This window comes from Montipora foliosa, chromosome 11 (genome assembly GCF_036669935.1).
Source record: "Montipora foliosa isolate CH-2021 chromosome 11, ASM3666993v2, whole genome shotgun sequence".
Taxonomy (NCBI): Eukaryota; Metazoa; Cnidaria; class Anthozoa; order Scleractinia; family Acroporidae; genus Montipora; species Montipora foliosa.
Window position 1 is genome coordinate 8,380,957 of NC_090879.1, and position 22,203 is coordinate 8,403,159.

The following is a 22,203-nucleotide window of genomic DNA, read 5'->3' on the forward strand; positions in this document are numbered from 1 at the left end:
GCACATTGCAATTTACATTTTTTTTGGCACATACATGCAAACAAATAATAATATTATAGATCTTCGATGCTAAATGACCGGAGAGTTTTTAGGTAAGTCTCCAGTTCAGTTAGGTTCCCTTTGAGGACATTAAGTAAGGAGAACAGATCTTTAAAGAGAAAAAAAATAGTATAATTAGAAAGGGAGATAATAAGACATAATAAATTTTGAGAGTGTTGTTCTGACAGTAAAATGAATCGCCAACTTTAAATTGGTTGTGTGGTCAATGGTCTCTTACCACTGCTCCAACCCTGCTCCTGTATCAGGTCTGTAGTAGATGTACATGTAAAACATTGGCCATGGTATCCATAGTTTATGCTAAGTTAATGTCCCTGAGAAGTTCCTCATTCTACAAGATGGTGTGCATCTGATCTTGGTTAAAGTTAACCCATTCACTCCTCAGGGATCCCAGGATTCCCCCTGTTGACGAGTAAAATCGTCTGGCGTTAGACAGAGTAAAATCTGTAAGTCTCAATCCCTTAGCTTGTTGTTAATTAATCACATGCAAATAGGCCTTTTGCAGCTAAGCCATCACGTGACCTACTTTTCATAAGATTATGGGCTATAGCTTAACAAATGCCAGAAATGGAAAAAGCATGTCGAGAATATCAAAATGGCCAAATTTGAGGCCCCCATCATTAAAAGGTGAGATCTTATGACAGTCTGAAGTTTTAAAAGAATAAGAAAATTTGTATGGAAAATATTGCTGGAGAGCAAGACCTTGTAAATTAAATTTCGAAAATTCAAACTGTCATCTAAACTTAGTCTTTCATTCCAGGGGACTTAAACTTGGCCATTTTGGTATTTTCGATGTGCTCTTTCCATTTCTGGCATTCTTTAAGTTATAGCCCATAATATAAAAATTCTCTAGGAAAAATTTGGTCACGTGACCCCAGCTGCAAAAGGCCTATTCAGTAAGAGGTCACCACTTTGGTCCTGCAACGGTCACTTGGGTCCCCGTGAAGCCCTAAATTCTTTCAGGCTTCTTTGGTTGAGATACATTTCTTTGTTCTTGGTACCTAAGTGGGAGGATCGTTCCTTCATTCATCATTTTCTTAAGCATGTAATGTTGGTCATGCAATAATTAACCTTTAATCAATATTAATAAAAATAATTGTTCTTTTCTTTTTGTTACATCAGGATATTGAATCTGCCATAGCTCTAGTATCATATTCCCAGGTGAGCTTTTTTTTGTTAGTGATGATCAAAATCTATGCTTTCCTCACTTAAAAACAAATATTCCTTGGGAAGCGTGCCTTTGGATTCCCATTCTGGTAAGTGTCGTTTTCGAAAAGATCAAATATCAGTACGAGTTGGTTGTTAAGAATATTGGGTTGTTATTAACCTGCATAATCCTGAAAAGTATGCCACATTATTTTCAGAAGTCTAAAGTACGTAATATTCTTTCAACTCTCGAGTCACATGTAAGGGTATACACAGCAATTACACTGTAGTGTCTTACATTAACCCACTCGCCCATAATTTGCTTATGGCTAAGTTGTACATTTGAAAACTTAATCACAGGGCTGTCTGTGTTAGTCTCTTAGATTATACTGTAATATCTTTTTGCTATTATTTTAATACTGTATTGATAACGTCTTCTATTGCAGTCAAACACGCTTACAGTTCTTGGTAGACAAATGTTTGTGAATTACTCAAAAAGTCAGGAAATTAAAAGGTAAGAAAAAAACAAAAAGATATTATTAGCAGTAGTGTTTTGTTGAAGAAATCTGTTTGTCGGTATATAATTAGTGGTATTTTTATGAGGCTAACTATAATAATATGTAGGTAAAGTTAAAACCAAGCCAATTAATACACTGGTTTCTCTTGGGATATTTAGGGGGACTCCAGGGAGGTTTCCAGGGGCATTGCTATGTGCTTTGGTTTGAGTTTCCATTTGCTTGCTTGCTTTGCATAGTAATGTGATGAATGATGTCGGCAAAATGATTGTCATTTTGTTATCTCGAGTAGTCGTCTCCCAGTATAAACAGACTTGTAAATTTATTATTATTGTTATTATTATTATTATTAGAGCAGACCACTACCAATCTTTGGTTACTCATTAATAAAATGATTTATTATTAACACAAGCTGCATGTATTGTTTCCATTCTTGAATATAATTTTGGACATCCTAGAGAGGCTGATGTGGTCTTGTGAATGTTGAACACCAGATAATTATTATTTTGGTTGGCTTTAATAATGAAATGGGAATATTAAAAGAAATGTGAATACAGTAGTCTGTGGGTAATATATTATTCAATGTCTGGGAGGTCCATATAGAGAAAAACTGTGCTTGAGGTCTCAAGTATGCGGCCTGGGATCGTGCTTAAGACTGAGGGCACAGTTTTACCCTATAAGGACAGACCAAGACCTGTGAATAACATAAATATTTTTTTTTCCTAAAAAGATGTGCTGGCTGGGAACCATTGCTTAAGGCTGGCCTGCGATGCTTCTGTTCACAATATGTAGTGATTTGTAAAACAGCACTGTTAATGTTTAATTAAAACATTTAAAAGGATTCAAAAAAATCTACTTTTTGTCCTAACGTCGGCTTGTCACACAAGTTCTCGCAAGCAGGACTCGGTTTCCTCTCAGGTTGGCAGACAAGAAAGAAAAATTCCGCCTGCTTCCAGTGCAGGATTCCCAGAATTCCACCTGCTTGCGCATTGAGGAAGAAATAAATAAGGATTATCACACCTAAAGCACCCCCAATTGACCAGTAAAATTGTGGTCGTTAGAAGTCTCAGTCTTTGGTGGGAAAGGTTAAATTGAGGGATTTTTTTTCCTTAGGGATAAAGTCCTAAATGGGGACAGCAATGGAGCAAGTTCTGAAGCAAGCAATATACTCCTTCTTACAATAATCAACCCTTTGCATCCAATTACTGTGGTAAGTACTTGTATAAAAATCATAGTGTATAGGCTGATTCAGTCTTGGGGGATGGTGATCTTCTTGGCCCGAAAAAAATTCACAATGCCTAAACTTTTAAGCGTTGAGAAAATTAAGATATAATTGCACTTGAATTGCAAGGAAAACAAAAAGGTTCACAGTTCTGACATTTTCTGAAATAGTTAAAATTCTGGAAACAGTTTTTCAAACAAACATCGTACATGTACATTTTATGTATGGCCTATATTGGCACGTCCCCTTAATGATGTGAAATGTCTAAAAATAATATTATTAAGAGAAAAAGTGCTCCCTTCAGTGGCACTGTCCAAAAATATTTACAATGTCTTGTCCATAGTTGGCAAGTACTTTGTTGCCACAAGAGCGCTCACGATAGCGAGGCTATTTAGCTAATTTTGCCCCAATGTGGTCCACTAAGCATGATGTTGAGGGGATGATGGCTAAAACAGGCGCCACTTTAGAGAATTCTGGGGTCATTTCATAGAGACTGTTTTCGTTCAACACTTTGAAAAATGAAAAAAAGGAAGGAAAATAAAATATCTGGTGGCCAACAGTTCAGGATGGTGACTATCCAAGACAATAAATCAGCTGGTGATTTTTGCTTTTGAGAAATGCGGCTGCCTTTTATTATGGTCCTTGTAGGTGTACATTTATGCTGAGATTAACATGAATTGACTGCCTTATTTTTGCAGAAAGTGCTTCATAAAATATGCAGCCCTCATGGCAAGGTTTTAAGAATTGTGATATTTCACAAAAATGGCCTACAAGCTTTGGTTGAATATCCTTTTAAGTATAAATATATTAATATGAAATTTGAGGGTAGAGGTCTATTAAGCAGTCTTTACATCAGGGAAAGTAGTAAGAAAAGGTATTTACCTAGGGGAGATCGGTGGGTGAGCTGTTACTACGTAGCATAATACCTGGAAGAAGGAGGAAATGTTTCAGAGATTCTTTATTAGATGTTAAAGTGGTAATATGATCAAAAAATCATTACCTTTTTTTCTTCAGATTTTGAAAGCGTGTTTGCTTAACACCTAACTGGCAAAATTTTGAGCTTTGAGTTTTATCCAAAGCCTGTTTATTTTGAGTGTAAGTTTTGGATTTCACGGTCCGCCATTACTCACGTTCAAAACTGGCCGATTGGACCTCAGAGGGTTGGATCTAGAGAAAATGACGTCATTTACTCACTAGCTTAAAATTTTAGCGTGTAAACGCAATTTATTACATATGCAAAACACCGGTTTAAAAGTCTGAAAGCCCTAAACTCCCGTGCTGCATATTAATTCGGCCGCATATACACGCATTGCATTCTTAAACTAGCGAGTCTTTGACGTCATTTTCGCCTCGACCCAGCTCTCTAAAGATTTTAAAGTTAGTAATGGCGGACCAATAAATAAGAAAATTCCGGTTAAAATAAACAGGTGTCCTTTTAAAATCAGAACTTAAAACTTGGGTCAGTTAGTGTTTAGTTAACATAGTTTTGAAATCCAAAGAAAAAAAAGAATTGTTTTTTTGGTCGTAGTACCACTTTAATTCTCCAAGGAAAGATACACCATAAATTTGAAATTATTATTATTGTTATTATCATTATTATTCATGTTTAATAATCTGCAACAAATCAATTGATTTGTTCGCAGAATGACTGAACAATTATTACTGTATTTAAGGAGGCTCGAAAGGGTTTTTAGCTGAGCATGCGCGCGTAAGCCACTCACTTCAGCTCATGATTCAAAATGGGTCTCCAGAAATAAACAAATATCGCCAATTTCGTTCACCTTTCTTCTCATTTCTATGAATATGGAATATAAATAGACATCTCCTATTCATGAAAACTACGAAAATTGTACACAAACTGTTTAATGATCACTTAAATCTGTTTGTGTTGGCCTGTAACTCCACTCGCACGTGCACATATCTTGATTTTAAGGTGCAAAGAAATGCCTTATATCGTTGCCATGGAAACGTTATTTTGGAAGAAAATGTGATGTGAGAAAACTATGATGGGAACTTAATACCCTGGCCAAATTTCGTCTTGATATGATTACCCTAACTGTATCTAAGGACAGAATATGTTTATTTTTGTTTGAAAAAAGGAGAAACTATTTCGAGCCACCTCAAAGGGCTTCTCTCACAACGAAAAAAGTAGCTTCCACATTGCATTTGGAACAATGTAGACCAGGCCATTCACAGGTGTCATGTTCCAAACCTTTTTGAGCTTCTTGATAAAAAGAAAATGCCATGGCTGTTCAAAATTCTATTGAGAATCCCGAAAAAGAACTTTTGTAAAGAGATGCCGCTCCTTTAGAATTCAGCCCGGGTTACTAGGAGACTGTTTACAGGTGTGACATATCCAGTGGGAGTCATAAAATATTTCCTTAACCTTTAATTACATTTGACAATGTCGAGGCAGCCCAGAGAGCTCTTGCAACACTCAATGGACAGGATATCTATGCAGGGTGTTGTACCCTCAAAATTGATTATTCAAAGGTAACTGAAAGAAAAGAACTTTGTTTTTTTACTGCATACATCACTTTTTTGTTTGTGACTGTTGATAGGCAAGAAGCAAATCAAACATCTCCAACAAATTGTAGAATTTGAAGCAGGTTTTTCTTTCCTTTTTTAGAAAGCGAAGAAGTTAAATGTTTTTAAGAATGATGATGAAACCTGGGACTACACAGGTGCCTTGAGCAATAATTCAGGTTGGTTGCATAGCAAAATTTTGTTTTAATTCATTTTTGAATTGGCTTTGTTAAGTTTGAATGAGAATCATGCTTACCAAAATTGATGATATTTGTGGTTCTATCTTTTTGACAGGGATCCCCAGCAAGACAGCACTTTTGGGTGCTGGTCTTCTGTCAGCAATTTCAGGTAATTTTACTGCTTTACCTGAGAATGGCCAACAATTTGAAGTTTTTCTTTAGGGCTTATCTCTCTTTGTGTAATGCCATGCCAGTGAAATTTAAAAAAGGCCAGGTTGTCCTGTTACAAAAGCTGGGCAACCAAACCTGTGACTTTGGTTCCTTTGATAAAGCCTTGGTTACCCATTAGGAAACTCCCTAGGATTGAATGAATGCTCTGTTGAAATGAAATCACATGGCGATCAAGCTTGAACATCCCATAGTTTGTAGCGCGTGCCTATGGTTTTTGTGGAAGTCTTGGCATTTTCAAAATGGTGTCTTTGATCTCCATAGAGTGTGGCTTTGAATAAGGCTGATCCACAGCAATTTAAGTCTAAAAACCCATTTTAAATGGTGTTGGTCTCCAGTATTTTAATTGTAAGTGCCAATTTTTTAGTGGTTAGCTATGGCTACTCGTATTTAAATACTTCAAAATTTACAATTCCAGAAAAAGTTGCCTTGATAGTTTAGTGGTTATTTGCAATAGCAGAGGCGCAAGCGAACTAGGACTAGCCGCATTTTTTCCCATTGCCTTCATGTTTGTGATAGTGTCTCTTGAATTTTCTTATCTAACAATTTTGTAAAAATTACAGATATTCAAATCATGGGAAAGTGCTCAGTTGCAGCAAATTAATCACTTTTAATTTCATATTACTGCCCCACATTGACAATTGAAATCGACAATAAGTTGGGTGCTGCTTATGATTAATTTATTCTCTATTTTTGCTGGGTTGGCCATTGTTTTTTTTTTCCCAAGGTAACCAGGCTACACTTTCTGGTCATCTCAGATGACTGGAAGACTACTAATTTTAAATGTTATGCTTGTATGAGAAAAAGGAAGTGTACAAATTATTTTTCTCCCACAACCATAATAATATGGTTTAGGGGCCAAATTGTTATTCACACTCTTTTTATTCAGACAGACTGTTGTGTTTTGAGCCACTGTAATTACTGTGTTGATTTTCAAAAGTTTGGTAGTGTAGTTTAAGGGCCCACAGACTGATTTTTCACGCTTTTCTAAGGAGGTGAAATTATACTTCCGGTAACTGACGTCATCATATCATGAGCTGACCAGAAAATCCACTCACTGACCTGGAAAGTTTTATAACAATCTCCTAATTGTTGTTTGCTTCGAAGGTTTTCCTCGCCCTTCCTCACGCTTGTTCTCAGATTAACTGTGCATGCATAAACAAACTGACTTCTGGTTTGAGAAAAAGCTAAATTTCCGGCAGTCTTTAAATTGTTATCTTTAAGAAAGTTATGACATTTTTTAATTTCGAAGACATGTTTCGATGTTACAAACATCATCGTCAGTACAAAATATTTGAAAAACCGTTAGGACTTATATAACAACTAGGCGAAACTTGCATAATTAAATATGATTAAGTGACAAGATATACATATTTGAGTGAGTTACAGAGTGTTAGAAAGAATGTAGAGCCTAAAGCGTAAACCTGACACTTACGCTTTAGGCTCTACATTCTTTCTAATACTCTGTAACTCACTCAAATATGTATTTCTTGTCACTTAATCATATTTAATTATGCAAGTTTCGCCTAGTTGTTATATAAGTCCTAACGGTTTTTCAAATATTTTGTACTGACGATGATGTTTGTAACATCGAAACATGTCTTCGAAATTAAAAAATGTCATAACTTTCTTAAAGTCTTTAAATTGAATTAAGTTTTTTTATTTTGCACGTTTCACCCCCCAGAATATAGCTAAGTATTGATTTTTTCAAATCATCTTTTTTGAAAAATGTTATAGGTATTTCAGTATCATTTATCTCTCTCTAAAAAGAACATTTTTCATAGTCACAAAGAAAACCATGCTTGTCTGGATGCAAAAACCAATACAAATTATCAAACCACTGATTAAATACTCAAATTGTGTAGCATGTAGACAAATTTTAGAGTTTTCTTTTATTGGTCACGGGACCATGGGTGTGGCACGAAGACATCATATTTATGGTCATTGGTTTACAAAAGTTGGAATTCTCCGAAATTACTGAACCATTACATCCTTAGCAATGCACCCTAAAAAACACATCAGTAGGTCCTAAGGGTAAAGTTCTTTTGTCTTTGAAATTGTGACAATAACAAAAACAGAAAAACTGTTCCATTCACAAAAAGGGGAATGAATAGAAATTCGTTACCACCTTTTAAATTCTATTGTCACTGTTTTTATCAGTGAGTTGAACCAACAGTGTCGTGTACCTTTGGTTGTAACAGGAAATGATTCAAGTGAATCCCCTCTTTCAAGTTCACCACCAGACAGTGTGTTATTAAATGGAAAAATGAGTAAGTGATTATTAAAAGTGGTTTTTAATATTGATTAAGACCAAACTTAAGATACCTTTTACCCAATCACGACAGATTTAGAAGCAGTGCAGTGTGTAGGAATTATTAATCAAGTTTTTATTGCCTTCTTTGTACATATACACATAATTTATGTAGTGGTTTAAGGGGTAAACAACATAACAAAGCCACACAAAATCAATTGCTGCCACTCTACATTCATGGATGGACTTGTGCCAGTACACGACAACGTAACACAATCTGATTGGCTGAGAATGTGGTGTCAGATTATTTAAGGAAGTTACTATGCATATAACCAAACCATGTTTGAAATTGTATTTGTCGTTCTTGAAAATGGATTTTATTCATACAGTTTTTGGGTTCCAAAGTTGAAATAAGTAAAGTAAAAAAATGTGCTGAATTGCAAACCAAACAATCAATAGAGTGGACAATCAATAGAGTAAAGTTGAAGGATTTTTCAGTGACTGAATGTTTAATCAATTGCAGGTTTGAATGGATCAGCGCTTTCAATTTCCAATGAAGCCATAGCAAGGGCAGCACAGTTTCCTACTGTTCAGAGTAAGATTTTCCTTTTTGCCTGTTTCACTCACTTGCAATCAGTGAATGGCATTTCATCACAATTCACATGAAAATTTGCACTAAAGAACTATTCTAATTAATATTAATTTTGTTGTATCTGTGTTTTTCCAGGTATCCTGGCAAAAGTGGCTTCTCTCCACAGCACTCCACCACCAAAGAGTCCTACTTCAGGTATGAATGAGTTACGGATAATGAACATTATTTTTGACTGCACGTAGCTCTTTACATTGCGAATTTATTAACTAGCTATGAGAATGATCAATTATTGGAAAGGAGAAGTACAGTATACATTAAATTTTAACAGCCCATTTGGGAGAGCTGATAAGTAATTAAATAGAAGACTGTAATAAGATTTTCAGGGCTTTGATCCAAAAGTAAGGCTGTTCTTGGATTTCTAAAGCCTCAAGCCTAAAAGAACCATGTGTCAAAGGACAAAGGATATTAATGATTATGATTGATAGACTGCCTTAAAACACCCACTTTACTAATTTCTTGTTTTAAGAGCTACATTTGTATTGATTGGTGACAGAAGGTGTCTGTTACATTTCACATAAACCATTCACTTTCAGAGTCTAGTATCTGATACTTGTATGATAAATAAAGTGGCATGGACTGAATTGAATTTCTTTTTACCTTAACAGGCAGTACATCACCAGTGGAGAATGTTGTCAAAAAGCTAGGGATACTGGGAAGCTCACCGTATCAGTTGCCGCAGAGTGGCATTTTAGGAGCTCTTCCTGGCATGACCCAGCAACAGCAACAGCAGCAACAGCTTAATGGCATTGCACATGCATTGAATGCTGGTTAGTTTATGGGTGACTAAATGTAACCCTTTTAACCCGGAGCCAACCTCTTTTGAAAAGTAAAATCATCTGCCGTTAAAAATATTTCCAGTCGCTTCATGCTACAGAAACCAGAGATAAGTGCCGGCCTGGTGGGCCTTCTAGACTCGTGGCAGACTTTACCTTACCTAAAAATGACACTACCCTAGACACTCAACTTGTCATTAGAAATACAATGTGCTGTAGGAAGCAAAGGCTTAGACACTAAAGGGACACTGTGTCAGAATTGGGCAAGTATCTAATTTACTGCAATTAGCCTTTTTAGGTTAAACAAGTGTAGAATTTATCCTTATTGGATAGCGAAATTTGTTCAGCACGCTTGTACTTTGCTCTTCAGGTGGCACTGGTTGTGTGCTGATGGTCTATGGATTGAATGCTGAAAAGATGAACTGTGAGAGAATATTCAACCTGTTTTGCCTTTATGGTAATGTGGTCAAGGTAATGACAGAACGTTAATAATTTGTGATCCTACTGAATAAATCTCAATTAGACCCTAACAGGAGATTTCCGAGTTTGTTAGTTTTTGTGAGTGAGTCTGTTGCATTATTTTGGTGATGGTCATTGGTGATAAAATGTTTTTTATTGTGTAATTGTGAATGTTTTACTTGAATTTCTGAAGAGACTCTTATTTTCTTCAAAAATGAGGCTTAACCCATTGACTTCCAGGGGTTCCCCATTGACGAGTAAAATCGTCTGGCGTTAAACAGAGTAAAATACTAAGTCTGGCCAGTTTCAGCCCGTTTGGATGTCAAAGGGTTAAAGTGAACCCAGCCCCTGAATTAGGACTTTTAAAGGGAACCTCTGCTCTTACTACAGAATAAGTTTTAAACCGAAGGAAATTGTTTTAAAAAAAGTGTCTATATCAGGAAAAGTGAATTTTTGAAATCGCTTAATTTCACTTTCAAATTTCGCGGGTGCCGCGATCTTGAATAATTGTGACGTTTTACGTTGCCCTATTGTTCTAACACAAACAGCTTTTGTCTAATAACAATAGGGCAACCGTAACACGGTACAATTATTGAAGATGGTGGCGCACACGAAATTTGAATTTGCAAAAATAAGCGATTCTAAAACTTGTTTCTTTCGAATACAAGCATTTTATTTGAAAATAGTTTAGATTGAATTGAATCTTACTACAGAATAAGTTTTAAACCGAAGGAAATTATGTTTTTAAAAGAGTGTTTATATCAGGAAAAGTGAATTTTAAAATCGCTGAATTTCACTTTCAATTTTCGCGGGTGCCGCCATCTTGAATAATTGTGACGTGTTACGGTTGCCCTATTGTTCTGACACAAAGAGCTTTTGTCTAATAACAATAGGGCAACCGTAACACGGCACAATTATTCAAGATGGTGGCGCCCACGAAATTTGAAAACAAACATAAGCAATTTAAAACTTATTTCTTTCGAATACAAACGCATTGTTTAAAAATAGTTTAGATTGACTTGACTGTAACAGTTATTTCCTGTGATTAAAATTTAGTTTTTGTTGAAGTGGAGGTTCGCACTTGTGTTCACACAACTACATTTACATTGCTAAGTATCTTTGCTCCATTAGAGTTGATTAGTGCAGCTGCTGATTAGTGCAAGTTTTTATTTTGTTCCTTGAAGGTAAAGTTCCTCACCAACAAGCTTGGTGCAGCCATGGTACAGATGTCTGATAAAGTTGCTTCCGAAATGATCATCAGGAATTTGAGTGGTGCAATCTTATTTGATTCGAAAATTAATGTCATGTAAGTCATGTTATTGCTTGTATGTTGTTAATAATAATCGCTTTAAGTCTCAAGGTTATTCAGCGCACGAGTGCTCTACTAATTGGGGAGACTACAAATCAACTGAAATCAGAACAAATCAAATCGAATGTTGCTTTTTGAGGAGAGGGGAAAGCCGGAGTACCCGGGGGAAGGACCTCATGGAGCAAAGTAGAGAACCAACAAACTCAACCCGCATATGGCGTCGAAACCGGGAATCAATAGGCCATTTCCGAGTTCATGTCTGCTTCCTCTTCAAAGGGAGTCTAAGTGCGAAGTTTTTGTGATGGTAATTAGTTCTACTTTACATAAGAATGAGAACTAATTTTCGTAACAAAAACTTCGCACTTAGACTCGCTTTGAAGAGGAGGCAGACACATGAACAAGGAAATGGCCTATTCCCGGGCCACACTGGTGGAAGACGATTGCCCTCACCACTGCTCCAGCCCTCTTTAACTACTGTAATAAATTAAAGTTTAAATTTTAAAATCCGAGCTTTTGTCAATCAACAACATCACCAGGAATAAGAAAATTATTCAGCGTGGAGCTTATATACAATTAATTCAGGTTAGTTATGAAGTAATACGTGCAAAAATAAAGGAACGTAAAATGTTTAAAATACCGTATGAATGAAATAAAGTATGGTTGAACCGAGCTGATGATTGAGTGTTGCAGAACAGAGACTCGCTCACTATGGTTGTTTCATCCATCTCTGATAATTAAATGCTGTTGATCGGTGAAAGTTCCGACTTTAGCTTTATAACCGTTAATTTTTTTTCTGTAGTTAAAGGTCTCATTTGAACCTCAACATTATTAATAGACTACACATACGTACAATACAAGTAATGCAGTGCAATACAATACAATCAACTTTATTCAGGTATCAATGTATTTGGACAATATAAGGTAATTGGAGACACTGAGTAAGGACAATCTTGGACAGACTCGTTGGGGAAATCTGACACACCACTATCAAGTGCTCATTCCCTTATTTGTCTTTGAGATAAACGGTTAAATTTTTCTCAACTTTTCCCCCTCGTCCTAATCCATTGTTGGTTTAGAAACGGCCAAAGGCTTTCACGTTATTTTGCACCACATTATCAAACATTGGTATCGGGGAGACCGATATACTTTGTGAGTATATGTCAAATGATATTTAAGCAGGAATTTTTCCCAAGAGTTTTGTCTAAGATTGTAGTCACATCAATAATAAAGCATTAAAAAAGAAAAAAAAAGATCTTTATAAGATACGAAATATATTAAATTGACAAGTAAATATCCTCAACTAACTCACGAGCAACGTATCTTACAGGAGTTACAATTATTTTGATTTATCGAATCTATGAGGTTCTTACTTCGTAGGCTGCAGATTTGAACATCTCTTTGTGTCTATTAAGTCCAATAAGTGTGACATACCGTGGGAGGGGCAATTGTAGATGGTAGCATCAATGCAGTTTTTGTGGTAGTGCACTACACACTGTCACCGGGTTGTAAGAGTGTAAGTCCGTGGTGCCAATAGGCCCGCAGCGCGTGCCTAAATTACGAAAATAAACAGGTCTGTTGGAAGCAGGCTTGAGTTTCTACAAAATGAGCCCCAGAATCAGCAAGAATTTGTGACGCTGATGAATAATAAAGCAGCTGCTATTTCCAAAACGATGGAATTACCTGGTGATAAATAACCTCGACTAGGAGTAAATTTTTGACTTTGCAGAAGCAATGGTCAACCTCAAAGAGTTGGGCTATTGTGATCTTTGTTTTAAATTCGCACATTTCTTGTCAATCTTTATAACACTTGAAAAGGAAAAAAAAACTTAAGTAACTAAAACAAAAACCCAGTGTCTTGACATCATTTTGACACATGTATCCTTTGTTTCGCGAGTAAACATGCAAGTTAACTTGATCACGGCGCCCGCTCAATTCGATGTCACTTTCGATTTTGCGATTTATTTGTGCAGCCAAAAATACAATCGAAAATTTGAACGTAGCAAAAATCTCCTAAAACGTTTTTCGCGGATGGTAACTTTTTATACTCTCGGTTCAAAATTTAAGTTGCTTTCATGTCGCAAATTTTGTTGCTGATGGCAAAATATTTTATTCTCGATGGTCACTTCCTGAAAACGTCTTTCTGCTCTTTCTAAAAACTGTGTATCAATATTTATTTACTTTTGCATCAATATTTTTTTGCATAAAGCAGGCTAACAAAATCTGTACCTTGCTTAGTTCGCATTTTTGAGGGTTAAAATATAATTTTCGGTCCTATAGACCGAATGCATAAATGGCGGCCAAAAAAATATTGTCTTTTTTATGTGCTAATTAGACTCACTAGCCTCGTTTGCATGTATAAAATACAAAAGAAATGTTGCTTGAGAGCGAGGCTAGTGAGTCTAATTAGCACATAAACAAAAGAATATTTTTTTGGCCGCCATTTATGCATTCGGTCTATATGTTTCTGACGGCAAGTCCTGTATTTTGAGGTCACCCATCCAAATACTAATCCCGCCCGACAATGATTAACTTGTGAACTTTTTTCTTAGAAAGCTGTCAGACATTCAGAATTCATTTTTAAACTTACGGTGAAAAAGAAGTAAGGGATTTTGAAAATGATCATCATGTCAGTCTCGAAGCCAATGTTTCTCGATTCCCTTTTATTTTCTTCAAACTTTCTGGGTTTAGTATTTTACTAGTAACCGCATGTCTTGTCAGGGGGCTATTTACCTAACACATCTACCATGGCACTTTAATGATATACGGTACCAAAACAATATCGTGTACTATTAGAGCTACATATAACGCAAAGATAACTTGAATCTCCTGGAACACAAAACGTAGCTCAGTGGACAGTTATGGAATAAAGCGCTGTGTTACTGCACTACCACACGTACGCAATGCGTGCCTCTTTTTGATGATGTGTTACCACTTTATGGTGAGACCGCACAAAATTACTGATACTTGTTTTTCCTTCAGGTTCTCCAAGCATCCGTTTATAGCAGATTCTTCTGTGATCACTGCTTTGCCAGATGGTACACCATCATCAATGAACTTTGCAGATAACAGAAACAACCGGTTTAAGTAGTAAGTGGAAAAGTAGCCACGTATGAAACAATACGACATTTGTATGTGGCAAGCAATTCTCAGCCTAAATGAAGCACTTTGATCGGCTACCTTTCGGTCGGGATTTTACAGTACGGACCATTGGCATGGAAACGGTCGGAAACGGTCCGTTTCCGTATTTTTTCTCCCTACCAGGAAATTCAAGTTGAGCGACCACGTCTAAAAATCGGTCGAGTTCCGTTTTTCTATTTTTTTCTTTGTCGTAGTCTCATATGACAATTAGCCACGTGCTTGTTCTACCAAAGATCGGCGTCAGAACAATAGGGCAACCGTAATACGTGTCGTATTCAAGATGGCAGCTACCGGGAAATTTGCTGGATAGGGAGAATGAGTGATTCTTCATTTTTTTCTTTTACAAAATTGAAACCCGAGGGATCAAGAACTTTTGTGTTGCCCTTCCAAAACTCGTTCCCAAACATTTCAATTCGAGGTTCAGGGTACGAAATCTATTGTCTATGGCCAATATGGCCGCCTCCCGAATAAGGCCCATGTCGTTACTTGGACCCAGTATTGGACTTGTAGGCTTCTGGTTATGGACTCTTGTCCTGAAGTCAATTTATGGTGCTTTGAAAATACCCAACTGGCTTTTTCATTCCAGTTGAGGTTCTCCAGTAACGCTTAAATCTATTTATTTGAACTGGTTTTTTTGACCCAACAAGTTCTAGACTTTAATGCCACCTTGGAAAAATTGTAGTTGGCTGTTTACTGTCTTTGTTCTAGTTAACATGGCTGTTTTCTGTTTTTCAGTCTACCAGAGGGACAAAGTCTGAAAAATAGTATCCTTTGATTTGACAGAGTTGTTGATCATGCGTAGTGATAGTAAGACCCATGTAAGAGGGCCCTATTCAGATAAACAGCCGAGACCCTATTGTAAATTGTCTCGAGCGTGCTTTTCTTCAACATCCTGAAAACGTTTTGAAACAGGTCCTAGGAAATAGTCTTCAGAGACAGAAACAGAACTCCTCTTGGAGATGTTGAGGTTTAATTTTACTAAACTCCTACTCGAACGACAGAACAATCCCGACAAGTCCCCAGGCGCCAGAAACAAAAAAAAACGCACATGTGGTATTATTCAAAAAACGGGCCCCAAAATGCCGCAAAGAAAGCCCTGAAGGGAGATGTACACTGTGCACTTTTAAGTTCTACAAATTGTGTTGTTTTTGTCGAAGCCGACAAGTAATGCTGTGCCATTTTCTTTAAAAAGATAATGCCAAACTGTAGAACAAGGCAATGTTGTAGTTCTTAACTGGTTCATAGGATACCAACCACCAACGAGAATGCTTCATTTTTTCAATGCCCCACCCAACTGTACTGTGGAAGCACTCAAAGAGGTGAGCCCGTCTCGCAACGGAGCACCCCTATATGGATTTTTGTGGTAGTGCATATATATACTATGTCACCGAGTTTGTAAGAGTGAGTGAGTGATTGTAAGACCGTGGTGGGAAGTAGGCCCGTAGCTCGTTCATAACTCACGAACATAAACAGGTCTGCTGAAAGCAAGCTGGAGTTTCAACAAAATGAGCCCCAAAATCGGCATGAATTTGCGACGATGATGACTGAGGCTCAGAGTTCACGCTCAAACTTGTGGTGAAAAAGAAGTTGTAAGGGAACTTGAAAATGATCAACATGTCAGCATCGAAGCCAATGTTTCTCGATTCTCTTTCATTTTCTTCAATCTTTCTGGGATTTAGTATTTTACTAGTAACCACATGCCTTCTCTCAGGGGGCTGTTTACCTAAGACATCTACCATGGCACTGTAATGATATACGGTACCAAAACAATATCGTGCCATATAAAAACGTGTACTATTAGGGCTACATATTACTCAAAGATAGCTTGAATCTCCTGGAAGACAAAACGCAGCTCAGTTGACACGATACAGCGCTGTGTTACTGCACTACCACACGTACGTATTGCGTGTCTATTTTTACCAAAGTGGTATTTATGCCAAGCCAGCGTGGATTCTGTCCGAACCAATTAACAATTATTCCATGAGCCCGCGTTGGATATGAGATGGTAAATAGCCAACGAGGCGCGTAGCGCCGGGTTGGCTATAACCAGTCTCGTATCCAACAAGTGCGAATGGAATACCGGTATTTGTTTTATTGAATTCCTTAAACTCCAAAAGTTTGGAAGTACGAAATACGAGCGAAAAAGGCGAGAGAATCCGAGCGAAATCGAAAAAACTTGATGAAGATGCGATGTTGTGTGATACCTGGTTGTCAGACAGACGCAGGCTCATCACAAAAACATTTCTTCCTTTTTGCGTACTTCTAAACGTCGGAATTGATCCAAACTTTCCACAAAAACGATTTTTTTTCTTTTTTTCTTTATTCAAAGAGAAAATTTGCTTTCCGGTGAAAAAAAATGTAGTTTAGCAACGCTAAACGCAATCATTTACCATATAAGGTCAACCTAATCAGAGTTCGCGAAGTGCATTATCCGAGGCTGGAAATTTAATAATAGTATTTATTTTGAGCCAATGTTGGTATCTTTGTCTGTTGCAGGTTTTCATTACAGCGGGATCCTTGTCCCCGCTCAAAGGGACGTTCTTTTCTAAAGGTGAGGTCGTCAAGGTGGTTTTTTTTTTAAAAGATGTATTTATCGTCGATCATCCTAGGTGTTCTCGAGAAAAATCCGAATGCCCCTCTCCAGGAGTTGAACTTACAGTACCACCTTAGCTTGGGACTTTCGATAAACGGGCCCCAGGATAGACATTTTAAGACGCACAAATTTTCAAACTCAAGCTTGCCTTCATTATTACGTTGATAAGTGTTTTGTTGGATCTTATGTCTTTCATTTACTTTACTCCTGGCCGAAGACCGGGTAACTTTATGCGGAGGATAAGGCAGTCTTTATTTCTTTGATCGTGAGCGGGCGGTATCCTGAGAATCCAGCAATCTGATTGGCTGCGGGAGCGGGCAGAATTTGCCTATCTCTTGACCACGGTCACGGTAACCAAGTACGCTAAGAGAAGAGCGAAGTTTTAATTTGTTTTAATAGGTTTTCGCCGCTTGCTGCTTTAAGGCCCGGCCAAACGATGAATGTTGGACGATCCAACAAGTTGAGTGAACCAACACTTTATCGTTTGGCCACCGTATTTGATGACCACTCAACATGTTGGATGATGTTGGAACATGTTTGATGCAGTATCAAACATTTGATCCAACATCGTGCAACATTTCTTTTGTTCTCATGTTGGATGCGTGAAATTTTGTTCGTTTGGTCAGTCTCAACAACATGTTGCATGCGCGCACGCGCATTGTGACTGCAAATTCAGTCGTTACCATAGACACCGTTTGCTTGCGTCAGTGTAGTTTGAAAATGTCAGCGAGCGAGGAAGCAGTGCAGAATATCGATCAAACGTCTAGCAAGAAACACCAAAACAAAGACGTTGGAGCGACGAGGAAACTGATCGCAATATCACGATGAAGTCCTCGAATGTCATTCTTATCATCTGGTGATAAGCTGGCGTGTCTTCGGCGGCTAGTTCTCGAACAATATTGGTAAAATAACCACTCTCTTGTCGTCTTCGAATCCATTCTCTTGTTTTACCTCGTTTACTTGCTCTATCTTCGGTTTCTTTAAGCTCGTCATGCACTGATAAACAACGCTTAAATTTCTCTTTCCTCTCCGCCATGTTGCAAACATCCGTGGATGTTACAACGTGGTGTACGCTGGGAAATATCCTTACCCACAACCCAATGCGTCCCATGTTTTGTCAAACTGTTTGGTATCGTTTCGCCACGTCCAACAAGCAACCAGCATGTTGGATCGTTTAACATTTATCGTTTGGCCGGGCCTTTAAGAACAGTGGTATTGTTGAACTTTTGGAGGAAAAACGATGGATTCTGACGAAAACTTGTCACAGCGAAAGCGAATTTTGTTACCTAAACGAAAAGGATAAAGAAAAAAAAAACACTGAAGTTCACCATGAGTAATGAACTAAAATTTATTTTGGGGCAGCAACTGGAAAACGCAGTGAAGCCAGAAAACGAATTATGACTGTGCTTCTGAAAACACATTTTCAATGGAAAATTTTTAAACAAGCTTCATGGCTTTTTCCTTTTCTCCATAAACTGTTTATGGCGACGTGGACGAAAACGTCACCTTGAAATATAACTTTGCTCTGTAATTCTCGCCGTCGTAAATCTTAAGGTCCCTATTCAGTTCGCAGACGCAACGCTGACGTTGTCATTGTCGTGACATTGACAACATTGAAATGGCTTCTTGACTTTTGACAGCGAAACTTCACAAAAGGTAGAAAAACCCCCATTCATCTCATCGTTGATGAGACAATGTTTAAAATAAAATTATTGCTTTTCCAGTTTTTTTGTGGTAGTGCTTGGGGCTGTCTGTCTGAGCGAGTGAGTGAGTGGTGTAAGATTTCTAGGCCTGCAGCGCGTGCATGAATTACAAAACTAATGTACGGTTTTCTTGAATTAAAACAATTGATGTTTGTTTGCGGCCCGCTTGTCGCCCTTTTTCCTCTCTGAATTTTCTTAATGAAAAGAGAATGAAAACTGTTTGAGTACGTTTTGTCAAATTAACAGACATATTTAAATTCTTAAATCACTCTGATCTTTTCACGTCTACGGAGATCGTCACGGAAGCTCACATTTCACAGACATTCTGGAGGTCAAATAAACGGGGAAGAAAAATTCACCAGTCGACCATAATATCTTTACTCTCAAAGACCGGGTCAACTTTTCTGCCCTGATTGAAAAACATTCAACAGTAATTTCCTCGCAACGGAAAGAAAAACAGTAGAAACTGTTTTTATGTTTATCATTGCGATCGATCAGAAAAAAATGTAGATTTCATCATCTTGTTTGTGTTGAAATTCCAACGGCGCTGTGCTCAGAAATGTTGCCCAGTAATAGAAAAAAAAATCTCAAATTAGTTTTCACTTGTGTCGAAATGTTTTTGTCATAGAGTGTACGTTCGGCAATACTACTAATTTTTGCTGATTGGTAAACATGTCAAGGACATGTAGATTGTATCGGCTAGTCTGTGTCTGTTGATTTCACTGATAACCTTTCTTGCAATTTATTCATGCAATTTCATGTTCGCTCCACTTTTCTTTTAAAAAAATTATCAGTATGAAAAAATAGAGAAGCGGAAGCCGCCAGTGTGTTAGGTGAGAGAGAAAACAAAGTTGAAAAGAAAGCCTTTTCAAATCCTCATGTCATTTAACAGACGCACCGGAAAATAACTGGGTGAAACATGGAAATAAACAGGTCTGTTGGAAACGTGCTTGAATTTCAACAAAAGAGCCCCAAAATGAATAAGTAAAATGAATAATAAAACAGTTTCTATTTCCAAAATTACCTGGTGATAAACATCTTCGTCTAGGAGAGTGAATTTTTGACTTTGCAGAAACAGTGGTAAACCTCAAGAGTTGGACGATTGTGATCTTTGTGTTGAATTCGCACATATCCTGTTGAATTGACTTGTTGTTAGACTTGAAAGAAAAAAAACTGGCAAAAAACAAAACAATCCAATCCAATCCAATCTTGCCGTCATTGTGCCGTAGATGTATCCAATTGTGCAGCCAAAAGAACAAAAGAAAAATTGAAGGTAGCAAAAATCTTTTGCTGATGGTAACTTTTTATATTCGAGGCACAAAATTTACGTTGTTTTCATGTCGCAAATTTTTTTCCTAAATAGTTCCTCTTGCTCTTCCTTAATTAAAACTGTGTATCAATATTTATTTAATTTTGCATCAATAGTTGTTTCGCATAGAGCAGGCTGACAAAATCTGTACCATGCTTAGTTCGCATTTTTGAGCGTGAAAATATAATTTTCGGTCCTACATGTATGTTTCTGGCAGCAAGTCGTATATTTTGAGGTCTCCCATCCAGATACTAACCCCGCCGGACAGGGTTAACTTCAATGATCTTTTGTCGTTAAAGTGTCAGACGCTAAGAGTACACGCTGTAACTTTCTGTGAAAAAGAAGTTGAACTTCATGTCAGCCTCGAAGCCAATGTTTCTCGATGCCCATCTATTTTCTTTGATCTTTCTGGGTTTAGTATTTTACGTATTACTTCCTGGAAAACAAAACGCAGCTCAGTTGACAGTTATGGAATACAGCAGTGTGTCAAGTTACCGCACTACCAAACGTACTCACTGCGTACCTATTTTCGTAGTAGTTTCTCCCACCCTTTAAAGATGGAATAAAGAAATAAATAAAACCGTTGTTCACCGGCCTAGGTCGGTCCGTATAGGAAACAACAGTGCCCTCGTTCTCGAGTGTGTCCTCGAGGCCTGGCCAGTGAATGACATATATCCGACAGTTTTAGTCTGTGCAAAGATATTTGTATTTCTGCACGTAACCGTGAATATGCACATTCTAACGTACGTCTAAGTACATACATACATGTACATACATATAGTTTACGTCATAGAAAGTGCAGCGTACGGGGTTTTATGCACGAGTTGTTTGTGTCAAAAACCCGAACGAGCGAGGAACGAGCGAGTGAGGGTTTTTGACACAAACACAAACAACGAGTGAATAAAACCCCGTACAAAGCACTTTCTATGTCGTGAACTGTTTATTACACATGACATGAGAATTTTCATTAAAATAGTTTTCTGAACGCGAATTAGAAACAAAAACTCACTAACAACAAAACCAAATGGAAATTTGATGTAATTCAAAAACAAGTTCGATTTGCACGATTTGCACGAGATGCACGAGTGATTGACATGGAAACGCCTTAACGCTATCGTTGATTGGTTATACTTCCACATGTGAAATAGCTGTACGCCATTCTGATTGGCTGTATAGGCCTTTTTCACATGTGAAAATAAAGCGTATAGATTTGTACAAATGAGCTTTATGGAATAAAATTCCCATGTTATGTGTAATAAATGCATGTACATACTTAATTGACCGCTCCCCATAGGGGCTTTTCAGAGCCAATGAAACACAATTCACGAAACGACGGAACACAACAACAACAACAACAACAACTGTTAAGAAACCCAACTGGCCGGAGGCAAACCAGTCGGTTATTTACAAGTGCAGCTTGGAAGTTGAACCAGGGACTACCAGGAGCAAATATTGAACGAGTGTTGGGAACGTGTCTTGAACCCGCGATATGCGAATCTCAAGGCACGCGCCCTAACCACTGGGCCACACTGCCTTCAATAAGTAAAGGCGTATGGAAAAAAAAATTGTGCAGCATTTAACGTATTTAATACTCTGGATAGCGACTTATCCACCGGATAAAATAATCCAACCTTCGAACAACTGGGGCCTGTTTTCTAAACCATCTGTCTTAAAATTTGTTCCTAAATGTTGCCGCGATTACAGCCTAGAATGTGGAAGACGCATATTTGAATTGCAGAAAGAAGCATTTAAATGTTGTTGATCATAGCAGTTGCGAACGTTACTTGAGCAGTAACGAAAGGAAATGGAGACGATTTCGGGATGGAACGGGACTTGAATCCACGACTTTTGCTTTACCGGTTCAGTGCTCTACCAATAGACCCTATTCGTATTCTCAGTACTGGACTGGAACTAGCTTGCATCGGAGGCTAATGCAGGGGAATATCAGGGGTTTCAATAGAAGCCGGTTACCGGCGGTATACCGCCGCCTGCTTTACCTCACACCGCCGGCTAGTTTGCCTTGATTTTCACTAAAAATGCTATCATAAACTTGTCAAACTGCCGCCTTCAATGGGCTATCATGGACGGCTATTTCTGAAGTTATTGAAACCCCTGGAATATGTCGAAACGTGTTTGCACTTGA

At 37.7% G+C, this 22,203-nt stretch overlaps 1 protein-coding gene across 1 annotated transcript in view; it reads left to right on the forward strand.

Annotated features, from left to right (window-relative positions):
- Positions 1–22,203, forward strand: part of LOC137977704 (heterogeneous nuclear ribonucleoprotein L-like) — a 44,907-nt gene that overhangs the window by 15,213 nt on the left and 7,491 nt on the right. Inside the window, exons 4-20 of the mRNA XM_068825014.1 lie at positions 1,180–1,218; positions 1,650–1,717; positions 2,832–2,928; positions 3,639–3,724; positions 5,337–5,433; positions 5,570–5,645; positions 5,761–5,814; positions 8,075–8,143; positions 8,648–8,719; positions 8,852–8,911; positions 9,382–9,543; positions 9,920–10,020; positions 11,193–11,314; positions 14,297–14,404; positions 15,191–15,219; positions 15,701–15,774; positions 16,952–17,006. Of these exons, the coding sequence (XP_068681115.1) occupies positions 1,180–1,218; positions 1,650–1,717; positions 2,832–2,928; positions 3,639–3,724; positions 5,337–5,433; positions 5,570–5,645; positions 5,761–5,814; positions 8,075–8,143; positions 8,648–8,719; positions 8,852–8,911; positions 9,382–9,543; positions 9,920–10,020; positions 11,193–11,314; positions 14,297–14,404; positions 15,191–15,219; positions 15,701–15,774; positions 16,952–17,006 (1,369 nt within the window). The remainder of the gene's footprint in view (positions 1–1,179; positions 1,219–1,649; positions 1,718–2,831; positions 2,929–3,638; positions 3,725–5,336; positions 5,434–5,569; positions 5,646–5,760; positions 5,815–8,074; positions 8,144–8,647; positions 8,720–8,851; positions 8,912–9,381; positions 9,544–9,919; positions 10,021–11,192; positions 11,315–14,296; positions 14,405–15,190; positions 15,220–15,700; positions 15,775–16,951; positions 17,007–22,203) is intronic.